Source organism: Rutilus rutilus, assembly GCF_951802725.1.
Source record: "Rutilus rutilus genome assembly, chromosome: 5".
In the NCBI taxonomy this organism is placed as follows: Eukaryota; Metazoa; Chordata; class Actinopteri; order Cypriniformes; family Leuciscidae; genus Rutilus; species Rutilus rutilus.
The window spans coordinates 41,302,482-41,320,433 of NC_140213.1; the positions used below are offsets into that span (position 1 = coordinate 41,302,482).

Genomic DNA, 17,952 nt, shown 5'->3' on the forward strand with positions numbered 1-17,952 from the left:
GCCTATGGAATGTCCCCGTAAAACATGAAAACCCAGTATGCGTGTGTGTGTGTGTGTGTGTGTGTGTGTGTGTGTGTGTGTGTGTGTGTGTGTGTGTGTGTGTTTGTGTGTCCACACACTGCATGTCCACACGTTTGGCTTGCGGTGACTATTTTATTTCACTGCATGCTGGATGCTATTTGGATCAGAGATTTACCTTATTCAGTGCATTTCGGATCCAGTAAATAAACTCTCTTTAATATCAGTAATATTAATATCAGTTGTGTCTCCTAGGCAGCAGTGGCATTAAATGGAGTGCAATTTAAGACTTTCCTCAAGTCTGCTGCCTCTCATTTTTCTCTCGAGAAAAAGACTAAATTTATCTCATGTGTCTCAAACATCTTGCTTTATCAAGATAGTCTTCAATCAAACTCTTTTCAATGAACTCAAATATTTCTCAGCTAATTCTACCATTAGCTCTATACTCTTACTGTGTCAACCATTGGTTTTAGTTTTAAGGTATTTTAGTAGAAACATCTTAGACAAACCTGATTATTTCATAAGAGAGTTTGGTTTTTCTTGACGATGACTGTTTATGTGTGGATTTTCTATATTATTGTGCTTAAGTACAACACAGGTCACTGAATATACCTTAGCAAAACTTTGCAGTGAACTTGTTTACAGATATACAGGTAGACAACATTCTGTGGTGTCTTCATTTTATATGATATTTTCTTATATTGGACAGGGGCTTCTGAATTAAAGCTGTTTAACTAACAGCATCCTGCAAAACAGTTTGATTTCTTTCTAGAATGAATCTGCAGCGCCTCTTATTGGTGTGAAATGGTATTACCACATCATTTCCACCAAACCACGCTATTCTAATGACAGTGCTTCACATGGTTGGATATGCATGCATGTCTGTGATGGGATTTCTATCTCATTAACTTTGTGTATGTGGTCCTGTGTGCAGAACACTCAGAGGATAAGCAGTTCCCAGGCTCTGGCCACACCAGTGGTCTCCGTCACCACCCCGAGTCTGCCACCGCAAGGCCTGGTCTACTCAGGCATGCCCACTGCCTACAACTCTGGTGAGTATAACACACACTTCTACAATAATTGTAATGTATTCATTCATTCAAGGTTTGATTGAATTAATCTATGAGTGGCTTGATAAAAAAGAGGAAGACCCTATGTTTCATGACACCATCCAGCTCTGAGCTAAATAATAAACATAACACAAATACTTGAAAAGCTCTACAGTGTGAGTGCAGAGGTGATTGAGTGACTCATAAACTCTGTTGTTGATTGTTGTGTGTTGTTTTGCTCTAGAATACTCCCTGAGCAGTGCTGAGCTCTCCTCTCTGCAAGGCTTCGGCTCTCCAGGGCTCTCTATAGGCTCAATGTCGGCATGGCAACAGCATCAACTGGGCCAGGCAGCTCTCAGCTCGCTGGTGTGAGTAACATAGATGTGTGCAGTCACACACAAGCACACACACACACACACACAGGTTTGCAGAACACTAACTAATGTTAGTGGGCATGAGGTCAAATGCATTCTTAGTTGCCATACTTTTTCACTTTTTATTTTGTAGAGAGTGGAATGAAAGGATGGATGGATGGATGTCCAGGTCATAATTCACTCTAAAAATGCCATGAGGTTATGTGTTTGGCTGATTTGTGTTATGTTTTCCTGAAAAAAGGTCATATCTTAATATCTTGTGTCATTGTGCTTCTCAAGTAAATGCATCTTGTTTTTAATGGAAAATACAGTCAGAATATTTTTATTTCATTTTATTACATAATTTTTTTTGCAGAATAAAGGCTGAAAAATTACACACTTCGCTTTTAGACAAAATGTAATCTTTTTTTTTGGGGGGGGGGGACTTTAAAGTTTTTATGATGGTGTTTATACTCATTTAAATAATAATAATAATAATAAAATTATTATAATGGGAATTATATAAAAAAAAATTAATGATGCTTAATTATTATGAAAGTAATGTCTCCATAAATCTTAATGGTCTTAAAATAGGCTTATTTTTCTTTATGCAATTTCTTTTTCTTTTCTTTTTATGGATATAGATCAGAATCTCACTGTAACAGCAGAGTGCATTGCTCACAGACAGAAAAAAATTATCTAAAAAAGATTCTAAAAGGTTTCCAGAGCCTGTGAATGAAAGCTTTCATTTAAACGCAGTGGTTGTGCCATCAAAACATTAGTGAACTGTTTTTGACACATTCTGCCAGGCATGCTCTAATTAGATGCCACCCTCTAAAATGATTCAGGTGCTGTTATTGCTGCAAGCGCCATTGAGTAAACAGATGGAGGGTGGGATATTATTATTACAGGGCTATCTGGGTCTCTGTTTTAGCGTCACATAGTTGCTGTTGAGTTCATACGCATATAAAAATGTTTTATGGGTAAGACTTTACAATGAGGTCTCAATTGTTAACATTAGGTACTGTATTAACTAACATTACCTAACATTTGTTACAGTATTTATTCATCTTCGTTAACATTAGTTAACAAAAAATCATCTGTTCATTGTTTGTTCATGTTAGATCACAGTGCATTAACTAATGTTAACATACAACTTTTCATTTTAATAATATATTAGTAAAAGTTGAAATGAACTAAGATTAATAAATGCTGTAGAAGCTTAGTTCACGTTAACTAATGTAGTTAACTAATGTTAACAAATGAAACCTTATTGTAAAGCGTTACCGTTTTATACACTTGTACTAATTTGTCATTTTGTAATTTCCTCTCTTTGTTCAGAGGTGGCCACTTACCTCAGGGCTCAAATCTTTCCATCAACACCAGCCAGCATGTCAACATTAAATCGGAGCCCATCTCTCCTCCACGTGAGCGCGTGACCCCGTCCGGCTTCCCGCCCCAGCAGCAGCAGCAGCAGCAACAGCAACAGGCTCCGTCTGGCCGTCCCGACATGGGCCGCTCGCCCGTCGACAGCCTCAGCTCCTCCTGCTCCTCTTACGATGGAAGCGACCGAGAGGATCACCGGCCTGATTTCCACTCTCCCCTCGGCCTGGGCCGACCCCCCGCCGCCGGGGGCGAGGAGAGAGAGAGCCCCACGGTCAAGCGCATGCGCATGGACACCTGGGTGACATAAAGCTGTCTGGAGCTTGACAGCCAGTCAGTCACACGCAGGGCTGGGCAGGGGGAAAGGGAGAGAGGAGTGACAGCAGGGAGGGTCATTATTGTTATTATTCTATTGATATAATTTAATGTCATTTCACTTTTTTTTGTAAGTAGGTGGATGGGGAGAGAAATCAAAAATGTCCTGACATATCGAAATTTAACAGATGTGAGGAGAGAGAGAGAGAGATAAATTCTCAAGTCGAGCAGTCAGAATGAATGGTGTACTCAAAAAAACAGGTGTTATCAGGTACTTGATGCAAATTGCATTGTGCGATAGTCCAATGTATGAAGAAAACATTTCGATAATTGTTGTCACTGGTGCAGTTTGACACTTGTAGCTGTTTTCGCTGTTGAATTTGCAAACAATCAAAGAAAGTTTAGGGGCGGCTTTCTGTCCGAAGGCTCCCGCCTGTTGGGCTCATGTATTAAACAATCTGTATCTGCACTCGCCCTTATATGAAGTATGTCACTTATTAATTTATTTAAAGGTATCTGATGATAGATTTGGATCAGTTTTACGAGGGAAGGCTTGTATCTAAAATGATATCACATTTCACCTCAGTTCAGACATTAAGTCAAAGAAATGAAAATGTCTCTAAATTTATAATGGTCAGCAATTCAATTATAATTTTTTTTCTTTTTTTTTTTAACAAATAGGAAGAGAAAAGCTAGTCGTCATTGTACATTCATGCAGCTCCGACAACTCAATGGTAACGCAAGCCAAAGCCTCTATGTAATTTTGTCGTACTGTAGGTTGGGAATTTTCAGCATTTCTCTCTCGATGTTTGTTTCATATTAGTTCTGTCATAGTGTGCGTTGTTACAAACCTTGGAAAACGATTAACATGCAAAGCAGATCTTGAAACGATATCTAAAGCCATGAACACTCGCTGTTCTGTTTGTAAATTAAAGATTTGAGCCAAACCTTTTTTTCTTTTGTTATGTACATAGCAACTTTAATATATATCACTTTTGGTGTAAGTACGTATGTATTGTACCTTCACCAGATTCAAGAAAAAGTATATTTTTGTGGATTACTGCCAAGTTTACAAGGCGAGATCCTTATTAAGTAGAGTATTCACTGGTTAATATTTACTATTTTGTTAACTATACTGTACTTTCTTCAAATCTGACTATTACTGGTAATAATCAAAGTGTTTTTTTTTTTTGTTTTTTTTTTTTCCTAGAAGGTCATTTTTGGGTCGTTTACCCTTTAATGGTGGTGAATGTCTGTCCATAAGAAATTGTAACAACAGAGCTGTATGATTCAGGCTCAAGTGTCTATTTTGTTTTGTAAAAACGATACTCGTCATGCTAAGAAAAAAATATGATTGCATTTCTTGCAACTGTTTTGTGAGGGATTAGCCTGCAGCTGCTGAACACACTGCCTACTTTAACCCATCACGGCTTAGATGCACTATTCATCGATATCCAGTACAAGACACATTTCTCTTTACAGACGTTCCCACAGTTTGTAAAGAAAGCTCATTTTGTTGAAACCCTGTTAAATTCATTTCAAGCGAATTCCTCCGAAATTGTAAATACCATATCTTTAATTAAGTAACCCTACTTCACACATACATGCATACTATGTACAGAACACCTTTCAAGTTCTTTTGTGAATTGGCTCATCTACAGATTTCCTAATGTAAAGGAGACACCTTAAGGAGGCATCAGTTCTGTATTGCTGGACAAGAGGGGGTGCTGTAGCTTTCTCCGGCGTCGCGTTTCGCTCTGTGTGTGCATATCTCCCCGTCGCGGGGCTCTTCATGTGTGGCTGTTTGTTTGTGGCCTCTGGCTTGCATCACACCTTACTGCCCCTCAGGTGGCAAAGCGTCAGGGGATTCAGCAGCTAAAGATGGAAATACTAGACAATGCAAACAAGCTTGGACATGATATCTGTACTGGATTGCACAAAAAGTTTGTATGTTCAAGTTTGCCATGGGACGCTCTCCTCTTCAGATTTGTTATGTATATATTCGGTCAGTGTGCGCATCCTCCCTGCCCTCTTGAGCACCACAGCAACTGGCAATAAGCTGATGTTAATCTATGCAGTCCCCAACCCACACATAGCCAGGAGCACAAAGCATTCACATTGAAAGTGGAATTCTTAATAAAAAAAATTGAGAGAAGAAAAAAAATCAAATCATGCATATTATACTATCACATACCCATTAATCATACAATGTTGCCTAGTTGATGAATGAGAAAATGACTGTTAACCCTTTCTCCTTAAGTGCTTGCATATTAAAGAGATAGTTCACCCAAAAATTCTGTCGTCATTTACTCATCCTCAAGTCATTCCAAATTTGTATGACTTTTAACACAGAAGATGATATTTTAAAGAATTTTTTTTGCAATTACAGCTAATGGGGCCCAAAACAAATATCGACCCCACTGATGTTCATTAATTGAATTCTCATTTTTGGGTGAACTATCCCTTTAACTTTACATATAAAGGCACACTGACTAAATATGACAACCACAAGAGCCATGCAAACACTGCTTTAGGTATAGCTTTAGATCTAATCTCAGATGTACGAGCTTTGTTGTCTCAGCTGAATTGAAACACTCGGAAACCCATTCGAAACTTCTACGATGTCTGTCAAAATCATTTAAAGTTGATCGCAATCAAAGCTTTTCAGGGTAGACAAGCAATAATGCCAGCCCAGTGTTCTGAAAGCACTGAGGATTTAAAAACATGCAGGATTTTCATACCGCGGTAAATGCACACACAAACACTCAACATTAGTGCTTGATTAGGAATCAGGGAGTTTCTCTGCTACATGCACAATTAGAGCCTTATTCCAAAGAGTTGCTAGTGTTCCGAATCAAATCTGATGTCACTCATCACATTTTGAATTCATCGAAACAAAATCACCCTCACGTCAGGGGTCCCTATAAACGCACGTGAGAAATACATAAGAGATCTAAGGGGGGAGGACGATCCTTTGGTGCGGAGTGCTGTGTCACAAACTGTTGAATGTGAAAGGAAAGGATAAAGAGGAAACAACAACTGTTTGTTGCTTACTTTCTTCACTTTGCTGTGCAAGAGTACACTGCTTTGCTTTATGGCTTTTCTAAATCAGAATTATGTATTTGGTAATTGTTTGTAGTTACTAGTTCACTTCAAGAAGCTGTTTGCGGTTTGGACGCTCAAATCGTTTGGCGGCACAAGCTGGACTTTGTTGCCATAACTGAAACAAGATGTTTCAAAAATGATTAAAAAAAAAAGGACAAAAAAAAAAAAGAAAAGAAAAAGAGTAAAACATGAGAGAGAACTTTAATCTGCATTATATTTCCCTTGAATGTGTTGTTTTATCTTCATTATACAATAAATATTCTAGTGAACTTTTTATTGAATGACTAAGATATTATGCTAGAGATTGTTGTACAAATTTGTATTCTGCATTCACTAAAGTAAAGATATTGGCTTTTATTGTGTAACATAGGTTCTCTCGCTTATTCTGTGCAAACTGAAGTGAACAATTCTTTGAATTTGAGTAGACTTTGTCCACATGTGAAGTCCCAAACATTAGAATCTGTCCGCTTTATTAAAAACCTCATTGTACCCTCAAATACTCACTCTATGTGCCTTCATACTGCATCTCTGAGAAACACACAGTCAGTGCACATGGAACTTCAGTGTGGAAGCTGGCTAATATTTTGCCCATGAACTAGTTTAGGGTTTTATGAAACACATAGACCAGAAAATAGGCATTCAAGAACAGTCGTTAAAAAAACAGTCATTAACAGTCATATAAAAAAGTATTTGTTTATATGATTCATTTAATACACACACTGTATGACGTCATAAAGTAGCTCTTCAAGTTTATGTGAAATTCTTGAACCAAGCTGATAATATATAGGCTATATATGTATATATTAAAGTTTTTAAACATAGATTTAAAATTTATTTTACATAAATTTATATATAATTTATATATTATATATATTATATTATATATATATATATTAATATTATATATTAATATATTAATTTATATATATAAAAAAATATATATATTTTTTTTAAACATAGCCTAAAACTTGTCAATTTAATAATAATAATAAAAAACGTTACATAATTTTAAAGGTAAATGCTTTTATTAACTTTTATTAATTTTTGAATTACAAATGTCAATATATTTTATTAAATGGACATAAAAAGGTATATATATATATATATATATATATATATATATATATATATATATATATATATATACACACACACACACACACACACACACACACACACACATATAGATCCGGACAAAATGTGAGCATCATGTCATTGACACATTTACATGCAATATGAAAACGATCCAGCAGGTGGCACTGAATTTGCATGCAGACAAACCCAATAATAAATGGACAATAACGATACAAGCATTGCAAGTTCAATCCCAAGAAGCACTGGAAAGGAAATAGTTATTTTAGAAATTATATTTTAGGTAAAAAAAAACAACAACAAAAAACGCAACCAACCAAATTATACATATACAAAGCGGAAAATGTCAAATAACAATATATCAGTTTAGGAGTGTTCATTTACATTTTTAAATATCTAGGAAGAATGGAAACAAAACATTTTACGGTAGTACACGCTATACCAACCTGAAACTCCGGTAACTGCTGCAAAACTAGTCATAACTCCGCCCTGGAGAGGCAAACCGGTCCAAGCTGAAATATCTCTCTGAGGACATCACTACTGACACTTAGTCTACAGATGATGTGAAACTTACTACAGTTGTCAGTTATGTCTTCTACAAGAAAACACGTCCAGTAGTTCATCTGGAAAGAGGTAAGAGCTTCCTCTTCGTCAAATACTTTTTCATGGTAACAGTTTCTGTCAAAATACATCTGCTACAGATGTTGTTACTGATTTACATAACAAATCACTGATCTACTTCAATGTGCCAACTTGAATATTTAGCTATTTGCAGTAATGAAACAATCTCAAACTTTCTTTTTGCTGTAAGTTGTCGAATTGTCCTAATAATTTGTTGCCAATTACATCAACAAAAATGTAGAAACCAGCCTAACACACCTCTGAAAACAATGTAGGCCTACACACCTCGTGAACATTTATGTAGTGACATTATATAGTGCAATCAAATTCATAACTGTGAAATATGTACAGAGAAAGGATGTGTATTCATATATGTATATTCTTATTTCTCATTTTAACTGTTGCTGACAAAAGAGATTTCTAGAAAGTCTCTGGTATGCTTTGCTGTGGAGTGTATTTTGGGAAATGTATTCTTTACTGAAGTACTGTTGAAACTAAAAACCTTGTTTTTACATTTCTAAGGCAAAAATGATACATTGCACCAATGATATGATCTGAAGAAGCCATGACAACCATGACTTCTTGATCATATCATTTTAACAGTGTATCATTTTTGCACTTCCTCCATTACTGTAAGTCGCTTTGGATAAAAGCGTCTGCTAAATGACTAAATGTAAATGTAAATGTAAATGTACTCATCTAAAGAATAAACTATTAAATTTCATTTTTTAAGTAAATACGTGTTCAACTCCATTTTAAAGACTAATATAGCTAAAGAATGAGCTGAATTCAGCCAATTTAGTTTACTCTACTGAGAGTAGTTTTACTTTTCAGTACCCATACCATTCTCAGCACTTTTTACACTTCTGTGTTTGCTGATCTAGACATGAAAAGCATGTAATAGTGGTCGGCATTGTCATGTGATAGTCTTCAGATGTGTGACCATTTTTTGAGAAACATCACAGTTCAACCACAAAGATAGCGGCGTGGTCTGCAAGTTGACAATGTAACAAGCACATTTTCTGCATACTTTGCAGTCGACTTGTGTGCCATTGTGCTCTACACGCATGCTGTTTCGTGTCAAAGTGTGAACCCTTGATATTATGTGTGTTTTTTGGCGGTTTCACCTGAAAAACAGTGTCCAATCCGGCTCCTGGAAGGCTTATTGTCCTGCTGAGTAAATCAGTCCTATTCAAAACAAACCTGAACCAGCTATTCAAGGTCTTCAGGATTACTCGATACTTCCAGACAAGTGTGATGGGGCAAGTTGGAGCCAAACTGTAGGACGTTGGCCCTCCAGGAGCAAGATTGGACACCAATAACATGCTGTACAACATCTGCTTGAACGCTCTTCAGACTTCAGACTGGATCTACTGTAGGCTACTACACAAATGTTCTACGCTCAGAGCTGCTCAAGGAAAACAAAAAGAAATCTAAAAATGAAGGTCTTCTCCTTCAGCCCAACATCATGCGTTCATTTACAAACAGCAGTAGTTCACTACATATTCTTTGCTGAAAAGTGAGCATCATGTACCCTAACTAACCAAAAATGCTGACGGGACTGTGGGTAGATTACAACCAGAGCATAATAACAGTTGGTGCTAAAGGGATAGTTTACCCTAAAACTACATTTTTGTCATAATTTACTCATCCTTAAATTGTTCCAAACCTATATGAGTTTCTTCCTTCTGTTGAACACAAAAGAGGATATGTTAAAGAATGTTGGTAATCAAACAGTAACAGCTGACGGTAGCCATTGACTTTCAATGGATGTCAATGGCTGCCGTCACCTGTTTGATCACCAACATTCTTTAACATATCCTCTTTGTGTTCAACACAAGGAAGAAACTTGTACAGGTTTGGAACAACATCCCTTTATCAACTGTAAGAAAAACATGAACATGATTCATGTCTTATATAAGTGGAATTATAATAAACACTTTAATATACATCTAGATGAAATAAACAGAAGATGTATATGGTGTGCACATTATGTACTGTATTTACAGTAGGGCTGAGACAACCGATTCTTTTGATAGTCGATTAGTCATCTAATCGATTATTTCACAGATTAATCAGTAGGCTTTGATCGATTAGTTAATTAAAATATGGAGTTGTACCTTTTAACTAATGAATAAAACGGTAACATTTTACAATAAGGTTCATTAGTTAACATTAGTTAACTAATACAGTAACAAATGTATTGCTCATTGTTAGTTCATGTTAGTTAACTAATGTTAACTAATGAACCTTATTGTAAAGTGTTAGAAATCACTTTGAAAATGTCTTTTTAATGAACTTCGAGCCAACACTGAATAGACTGTTTTTATTAAGGTTCGGCATTGATACAGATTTCAAGATTCGATTTCTAAGCTTATGGTTAGATTCCGATTAGATTCAATTTGATTCAGTAGCGATTCTTTTGTATATATATCAGGTACAGTACATGTACGTATTTCTCAAGGAAAAAATCTCTCAACGAATGCTGTAAAGTTAAACTATAGAGGGAACCCACAACTCAGTCAGTTGGTACTGTAATATTAAAGGTTAAAATTAACAGCTGATTTGCATACAGTTGCATATAATACAGTTTTTTATAATAATAATGTATTTTTTAATAAGAGTAAATATATGAAAATTTTATAATATAGTGCTTATAATAACTTTTTAATAAGGGCAAATATAAGAAAATGTAATAATATAGCGCTTTTTCTTTAAATGATCCTCTCTAGAGTTAATTTTCTAGCTAATTTACAGTTAACAGAACATTTTTAGAAACTACACTTCTGTTCAAAAGTTTGGGGTAAGATTGTTTTTAAATGTTTTTAAAAGAAGTCTCTTATTGTCACCAAGGCTGTATTTATTTGATCAAAAATACAGTAATAACAGTAACATTATGAAATATGAATACTATTTAATATAACTGTTTGCTATTTTATTATATGGTAAAATTCCATTTATTCCTGTGATGCAAAGCTGAATTTTCAGCATCATTACTCCAGTCTTCAGTGTCACATGAAAAGTTGTGCTGCTTAGTATTATTTTTGCTAAAACCATGATACGTTTTTTTTTCTATGCAGGTTTTTTGAATAGATTCAAAGCAACAGCTAATGTCACTTTTAATGTCACTTTTGTTTTTAATGTCACTTTTTAAATGTCTTGACCCCAAGCTTTTGAAGTGTAGTGTAAGGTCACATTATTTTACTTAGATTTTTTAAACTTTTCTTTTGTAACGTGATACTTTGGCTTTTTCTTTTAAACTGTCTAACACACATTGCTTGTCTTTTGCCTGACAGTTGTTTAATTTCAGCTGAAGTGCAGTCTCATCCACAATCACAATGGAGCAAAAGAAGAAAGTCTGGCCCAATTTCCGTGAGAAAGCAAAGTTGAATCTGTTCGGAAAGAAGGGTCTGGGGAAGAAGAAAAAGACCCCTCTGAAATACAGGAGGAGTATGTCAGTACCAGACATCAGGCTTCATCCTCAAGCCATGAGGATGGCTTTGCAAGATGATCCCAGGACACCAGGTCAACACTCCGTTTTCTTTGGAAACCTGGAGGGTGTAGGTGACTTGGATGAAACAGGAAGTGAAACCTCCAGTCTTGCATTTTCTGAGCAGTCCAGTGTCACTGACTTGCAATACTCCTGCAGCCCAGCGCCATCAGAGAAATCAGTTCCTGCAGACTTTACACTTCCAGTGGAACCTGATAAGCGGCCAAGAGTCACGACATGGTACACAGATGAATTAGATGCAGCGACTGGAGCTTTACCTCCACCTACAGAAAGACTGATAACACCTGTGCCTGCAGAGAGGAAATCGCCTGGTCAGAGACTGAACAACCCCACAGATAAAGTGGCTGCAGCCCTTAGCAGAGCCGGAAGACAGATGCCTCCTGCGCGAGCTTCAGATGACATGTGTGCATGGACCAACACAGAGTCAGTCAGCACTACTCCGTCTGAGGAGAAAGCCTGCATTTCTTTTCTTACTGAGCACGAGCAGTTTTCTCCAATGGATATGTTCATTGCAGGGTCCGCGGAGGACATGGTAAGTCATCTCAAAGTTTTCTATCACTACATCAATATGCACTACTGGTCACAAGTTAGCAGTATTTGATCTTCTTTTGACTTTTAAAATATTATAAAATATTTCAATTTCAAACCAATGCTGTTCGTTTAAACGTTGCTTTCATCAAAGAATTCTGAAAGAAATGTATTAAACTGTTTTCAACATTGATTAAAATAAGAAATGTTTCTTGAGCAGCAAATCAGCATATTAGAATGATTTCTGAAGGATCATGTGACACTGAAGACTGAAGTAATGATGCTGAAAATAACATATCTGTATATTTAAAATTGGACTAATTAGACTAATTATGAAATGAAACCAATTATCTTCTTTATTATGATTCTAATATATATTAACATGAGGTGAATTTGGGATTTTGATTCTCAAAACCAAATATGAAATTATTAGACCGATATATTTTCAAAGACTGAAGATTACAGTATATCTATCGAGTAGAGTGGCCGAGGGCTGATATCATACTGAAATATGTTCAAATGTATCCAAAAGTCTGAGAATACACAGAATATCTGGATTTTTTATATTATTATTTAAACCTGAGACATAAACAGAATAAGTTTAAGCAAAATTTCAATTCTAATTCTGCTATTAGACGTTAAAAAGCATGTTGCCAAATCCTCAATTTACCATCTATTTGAGTATAGCAGAGGAAAAGTAATGTAGAACTTTCTCATTTTACATCTTAATCTCTCCCTCAGGACATTCTCAATGAAACCAGTGACTATGATGCGCTTTCCTGTACAGAACAAGAACGAAACGTGAGTATTTTAATTGTAAAGACAGAATTAAAAAAGCTTGATAATAATATAATCCAGCCTTGACCAAGTCCTTTACACACTACTTTTCAGATCTCAGAAGGGTTAAATGACAGTCAGAGCGCTCTAACACTGCAGAAGGTCCAGTATCTCCTCACCATCAATCTAAAGGAAGGCAGAAACCTGGTTATCAGAGACCGCTCAGGTATTGAACTTTGAAACAATCACTGACACAGATAATTAATCTAGGGTGTATTTAATTATTTTAACAGATAATTAATCTAAACCTCTTAACACTGGGTGGTGTGGTTTACTCATAGGAAATGAATGAATGAGTAATGTTATTAGTAGGTCATGACTATTATTATTCAGCACTATGCATCATTTAAAAATCCTGATCTTCTTCTTGAGAATTTTGATCTTTTAGTTTGGCCTTAGACTCTTTATACTGTAAGTTCTGGTATTAAATGGTTTTATTCAGCTGGTAATGTAACAAAATCACAAAACAGGATTTACACCTTTCATTATTGTGCCAGAATGTGCTGATGACCATCTAACCTGCATAATTCCACATAAAGCTCCGCTGATTTTCACATTAATAAAGTTCCCCTTATGTGTTTCATTGTATTAACAGCATAATTTACTTATACTGTTAAAGGGATACTCCACTTTTTTGGGAAATTATATAGGCTCATTTTACAACTCCCCCAGAGTTAAACAGTTGAGTTTTACCGTTTTCGAATCCATTCAGCCGAACTCCGGGTCTGGCGGGTACCACTTTTAGCATAGCTTAGCATAGATCATTGAATCGGACAAGACCATTAGCATCTCTCTAAAAAAAAATGACCAAAGAGTTTCGATATTTTTCCTATTTAAAACTTGACTCTTCTGAAGTTACATCGTGTACTAAGACCGACGGAAAATGAAAAGTTGCGATTTTCTAGGCTGATATGGCTAGGAACTATACTCTCATTCCTGCGTAATAATCAAGAAACTTTGCTGCCGTACCGTGAGTCCAGCAGGCGTAATGATATGACGCAGTGCCTGAAAATAGTCCCCAGCTCAGTAACTTCCAGCGTGACCGGGACTAAGTTTGTCTAACCTATTAGACCAGGGGTGCCCAATCCTGCTCCTGCCGATCGACTGTCCTGCACAGTTCATCTCCAACCCTAATCAAACACACCTGAAGCAACCAATTAATGTCTTCAGGATCACTTGAAAATTAAAGTCAGGTGTGTTTGATTAGGGTTGGAGATGAACTGTGCAGGACAGTCGATCGGCAGGAGCAGGATTGGGCACCCCTGTATTAGACCTATTTTCAGGCGCTGCGTCATTTCATTACTGCTGCTGCCAGTTTCTTGATTATTACGCAGGAATGAGAGTATAGTTCCTAGCCATATCAGCCTAGAAAATCACAACTTTTCATTTTCCGTCAGTCTTAGTACACGATGTAACTACAGAAGTGTCAAGTTTTAAATAGGAAAAATATCTAAACTCTTTGGTCATTTTTTTGAGAGAGATGCTTATGGTCTTGTCCGATTCAATTATCTATGCTAAGCTATGCTAAAAGTGTTTGAATGGATTCGAAAACGGTAAAACTCAACTGTTTAACTCTGGGGGAGTTGTAAAATGAGCCTATTTCCAAAAAAAAGTGGAGTATACCTTAGGGTTGGGCGGTATTACGGTAATATCGGATACCGCGGGATCTTAAAATAGCACCGGTATCAGTTTCAATACCGTCATTACCGGCACTTATATAGCCTATAATATATATAATTTATTTATTGCCTAAAAAATGCTTATGTGTGGTTGTAGTTTGGCAATATTTCTGGTTCCAACCGAATGAGAAGGGAGAGGCGGTAAATACTGACGAGGCAATTTGTAAATTGTGCAATAAAAAGGTGACCGCGAGAGATGTAAACACCTCTAACGTCGCATCTCGGAAAAAAACGCCCACTCACTGCTGCCAGGATACAAAAGCGCATTAAGTTTCGTATTTGTTAAAATATTATAATGTTATTTTTTCCATCTTTGTTGATTATGAAAAGTGAACAGCACAAATAAGATGGGATGCATCGGGAGTCAGACGATTTGACCATTTCAATAAATTTAGTTTTGTAAAAGGCCTCTTTAAAACGAATTTCGTTTTGTATAAATTGTATCTAAATTTTTATAAAATTTTCATCAACCAATATTGCCTGGATTTAATATAATCATGACATGATGGGCATGCCGCTGTCACTTGCATTGAAATCTCATAAAAAAGGCTATGCCTCACTGACATGACAAATAAATAAAGCTTGAAATTTCTTTAAACGAAACAATTAAAAACGAAAGAAATAGGCAACTCACTGATTAGGCTAAGTAATCCATGATGTGCATTTCTCTCGTTCATACAGAGATGCGATCGTCAATTTCATTAAACGAAACAATTCAAAACGAAAATAAATATAGTCTGATTAATCAATGGTGTGCATTTCTCTCTATAGCGTTCACTATTGAGATGGCGATCGTCAATTTCTTTAAACGAAACAATTCAAAACGAAAGAAATAGGCTACTCACTGATTAGGCTAAGTAATCCACGATGTGCATTTCTCTCTAGGCGCGTTCATACGGAGATGGCGATCGTCAATTTCTTTAAATGTAACAATTCAAAACGAAAGAAATAGGCTACTCACTGATTAGGCTAAGTAATCCACGATGTGCATTTCTCTCTAGGCGCGTTCATACGGAGATGCGATCGTCAATTTCAGTAAACGAAACCATTCAAAACGAAAATAAATAGACTAGCCTACTCTCTGTAATCCATGATGTGCATTTCTCTCTATAGCGTTCACTACGGAGAAGGCGATCGTCAATTTCTTTAAACGAAACAATTCAAAACGAAAAGAAAAAGGCCACTCTCTGATTGTGTAATGATGTGCATTTCTCATATGTTCGTTCACTACAGAGATGCGATCGTCAACTTCCATCTTTGCAGAAAAGTTTTATTAATAAAAATCAATGGACATGCGTCACCGGATTACAAAGGCACTTCTTGCTTGTTGCACGCACACAGATATGTTGAATAATGGTGGGCTCCGGCTCATAATAACAGTTAATGCCGTCGGCCTGACTCAGACACAACGTGCACGGGTTGGGCTTGATTTTTTTGTTGTTGTTTTTTTGCCCGATCTGGCATTCAGTTTCTGAACGGTGTAGGCACAAGCCAACAGTTTGGTGACGCCGTCTGAGCCCATTATGTCATCATTTTTAATTAGTCACGGTAATACCGTATACCCCGGTAAAATAGGGAGGCGGTTTGACGGTTTCAAAATTCGAATACCGCCCAAGCCTAGTATACCTTTAATATAATGAAATCAATAAAATAATATTACTCCCCCCTCAATAATGAAACAAAAACAAAACTGTTGTTTCTCTCTGAACATTAGAAATCATTAGAATAAGGAACCTTTCTGATAACAAAAGAAAGAATGTAGACATGCAAGATTTTTCTATGGCAGCATTTGACAGTGTTGACATCTACATGCCACCATACAGTAGGTTTCCTAGATCAGCAACAAGTTCAATTCTAATCATTTTAAAAATGTAACAAACACATAGCCAATGTATCAGATTACATTCAACTTCCTTCTAAAAATGAAAGGTCTTTTTTACATGCTACAGAAAGTTCCTGATGGTTTGTCTAGTCTTGTGTCACTCTTGACATATCTTTGTTTCCAAGATATCGCACAAAGCCATATCACGCTTTCAATGTAGTTTGTTTGATAAATACTTTGCCAAAGCAATGGCGCAAAACAACGTTAGAGACCTTTTATGTTTTTATGATAAATTTGAAAATATTTTCGGTTAATTATGAAACTGTGTCAGAACAGATTAAACTATGGTGGGCCGCAATTAGTGGGAATTAATTAGAGTCAATTAATGGGAAACACTAGCCTGACGTCGTCATACTCAGATTCTAGTCAGAATGTGAGTCTGATACTGCTCCATAGAGATTTGATTATGGGGTGTGTCTCAACCGAACCAGGAAAAAAAAAAACTCTGCACTCAATTGGATAGACCTACAACCAATCAGAGCAACGGAGTAAATGACGCATGTTCTTCATTCATATTTTCAACCAACAAAATGTCGCGGCTTCTACAAGCATTTAATAAAATAAATAAATAAATAAATAAATAAAAATGTCGCGGCTCTCTGTTCCTCTTTTAAAATGAATGCGCTGCCGATATCTTCTATAACAGACGCGATGGCGGAATCTACACATGATGTTTCATAAACAAAGTTCGGGAGGAGCACGTACAAATAATCAATCCAATGTCAACTTGTCATCAAACAATACCATGTCTAACGTTACCCTATCTATCAGCATGAGGAAGCATATTCACTCTGTCAACTTACCTAACACTCCTTGACAGTTTTTCAGCATCCCTCCACCACCCCGAATCCTCACTCTTGTCTTGTTCTCTCACAACCAGGAATACGGGGGAGTATGGCTACCGAGCCCACAGCCCTCTCCTCGGACAGCACGTCATATACGCATTTATTCTATCGACTTATTTGTGTGAACTCTTATATACGCATTTATTCTATCTGACTTATTTGTAAATGTGAGCTCGTGAAATCTCAATTCTCCAGCAGCAGTCGTCTTTGTTGTAAACTAATTCAAATCAAGCGCTCTTTGGTGACGTGGATGATTACGTTACCGTTGCTCATCTGTCCATCATCGTCTAAAGCCCGCTCAACGGAGCGAGTCCAGACCGAACTTCCCGACCAAAAAATGTTGTGGGCGGGGTTCGGGCTGGCACCCAGGCTAGGGAAACACTGACATTTCGGCCTTTGCTGTCTTTGTCCATTCCCTTCTGAAATTTGTAAATGCACATTACAAAAATAAGGAATGCTACAATTCATCCTAGGAGTAAAGTACCATGAAAAGTGTCACAACACAAATTTCAAGAATTGCTCAGAAATTTACACTTACATAGTACAGATATTCTGGTGACCAAGTGATTAAATACATTTTAATAGAAAAAAGTTATTTTAAATAGTAATATTCTTTCACAATATTCCTGCTTTTTAATGTATTTTTAAATGCAGTCTAAATACAGGCTTGATGAGAATAAGAGACTTCTTTCAAAAAGGTTAAAAAAATTACAGACTTAAAGATTTTTTAACGA

The 17,952-nt window shown here is 36.5% G+C and overlaps 2 protein-coding genes across 9 annotated transcripts in view; both read left to right on the forward strand.

Annotated features, from left to right (window-relative positions):
* Positions 1 to 6,157, forward strand: part of mef2aa (myocyte enhancer factor 2aa) — an 81,403-nt gene extending 75,246 nt beyond the window's left edge. For all 8 annotated transcript variants that reach the window (XM_084409577.1, XM_084409576.1, XM_084409578.1 and 5 more), the window contains 3 exons: positions 953 to 1,070; positions 1,312 to 1,435; positions 2,762 to 6,157. In XM_084409577.1, the coding sequence (XP_084265703.1) occupies positions 953 to 1,070; positions 1,312 to 1,435; positions 2,762 to 3,113 (594 nt within the window). In that variant the 3' untranslated portion in view covers positions 3,114 to 6,157. The remainder of the gene's footprint in view (positions 1 to 952; positions 1,071 to 1,311; positions 1,436 to 2,761) is intronic.
* A 1,707-nt stretch (positions 6,158 to 7,864) lies between these two features.
* mctp2a (multiple C2 domains, transmembrane 2a) overlaps positions 7,865 to 17,952 on the forward strand; it is a 49,678-nt gene continuing 39,590 nt past the window's right edge. Inside the window, exons 1-4 of the mRNA XM_084409921.1 lie at positions 7,865 to 7,948; positions 11,233 to 11,979; positions 12,717 to 12,776; positions 12,867 to 12,978. Coding sequence (XP_084266047.1) covers positions 11,275 to 11,979; positions 12,717 to 12,776; positions 12,867 to 12,978 — 877 coding nt within the window. The 5' untranslated portion in view covers positions 7,865 to 7,948; positions 11,233 to 11,274. The remainder of the gene's footprint in view (positions 7,949 to 11,232; positions 11,980 to 12,716; positions 12,777 to 12,866; positions 12,979 to 17,952) is intronic.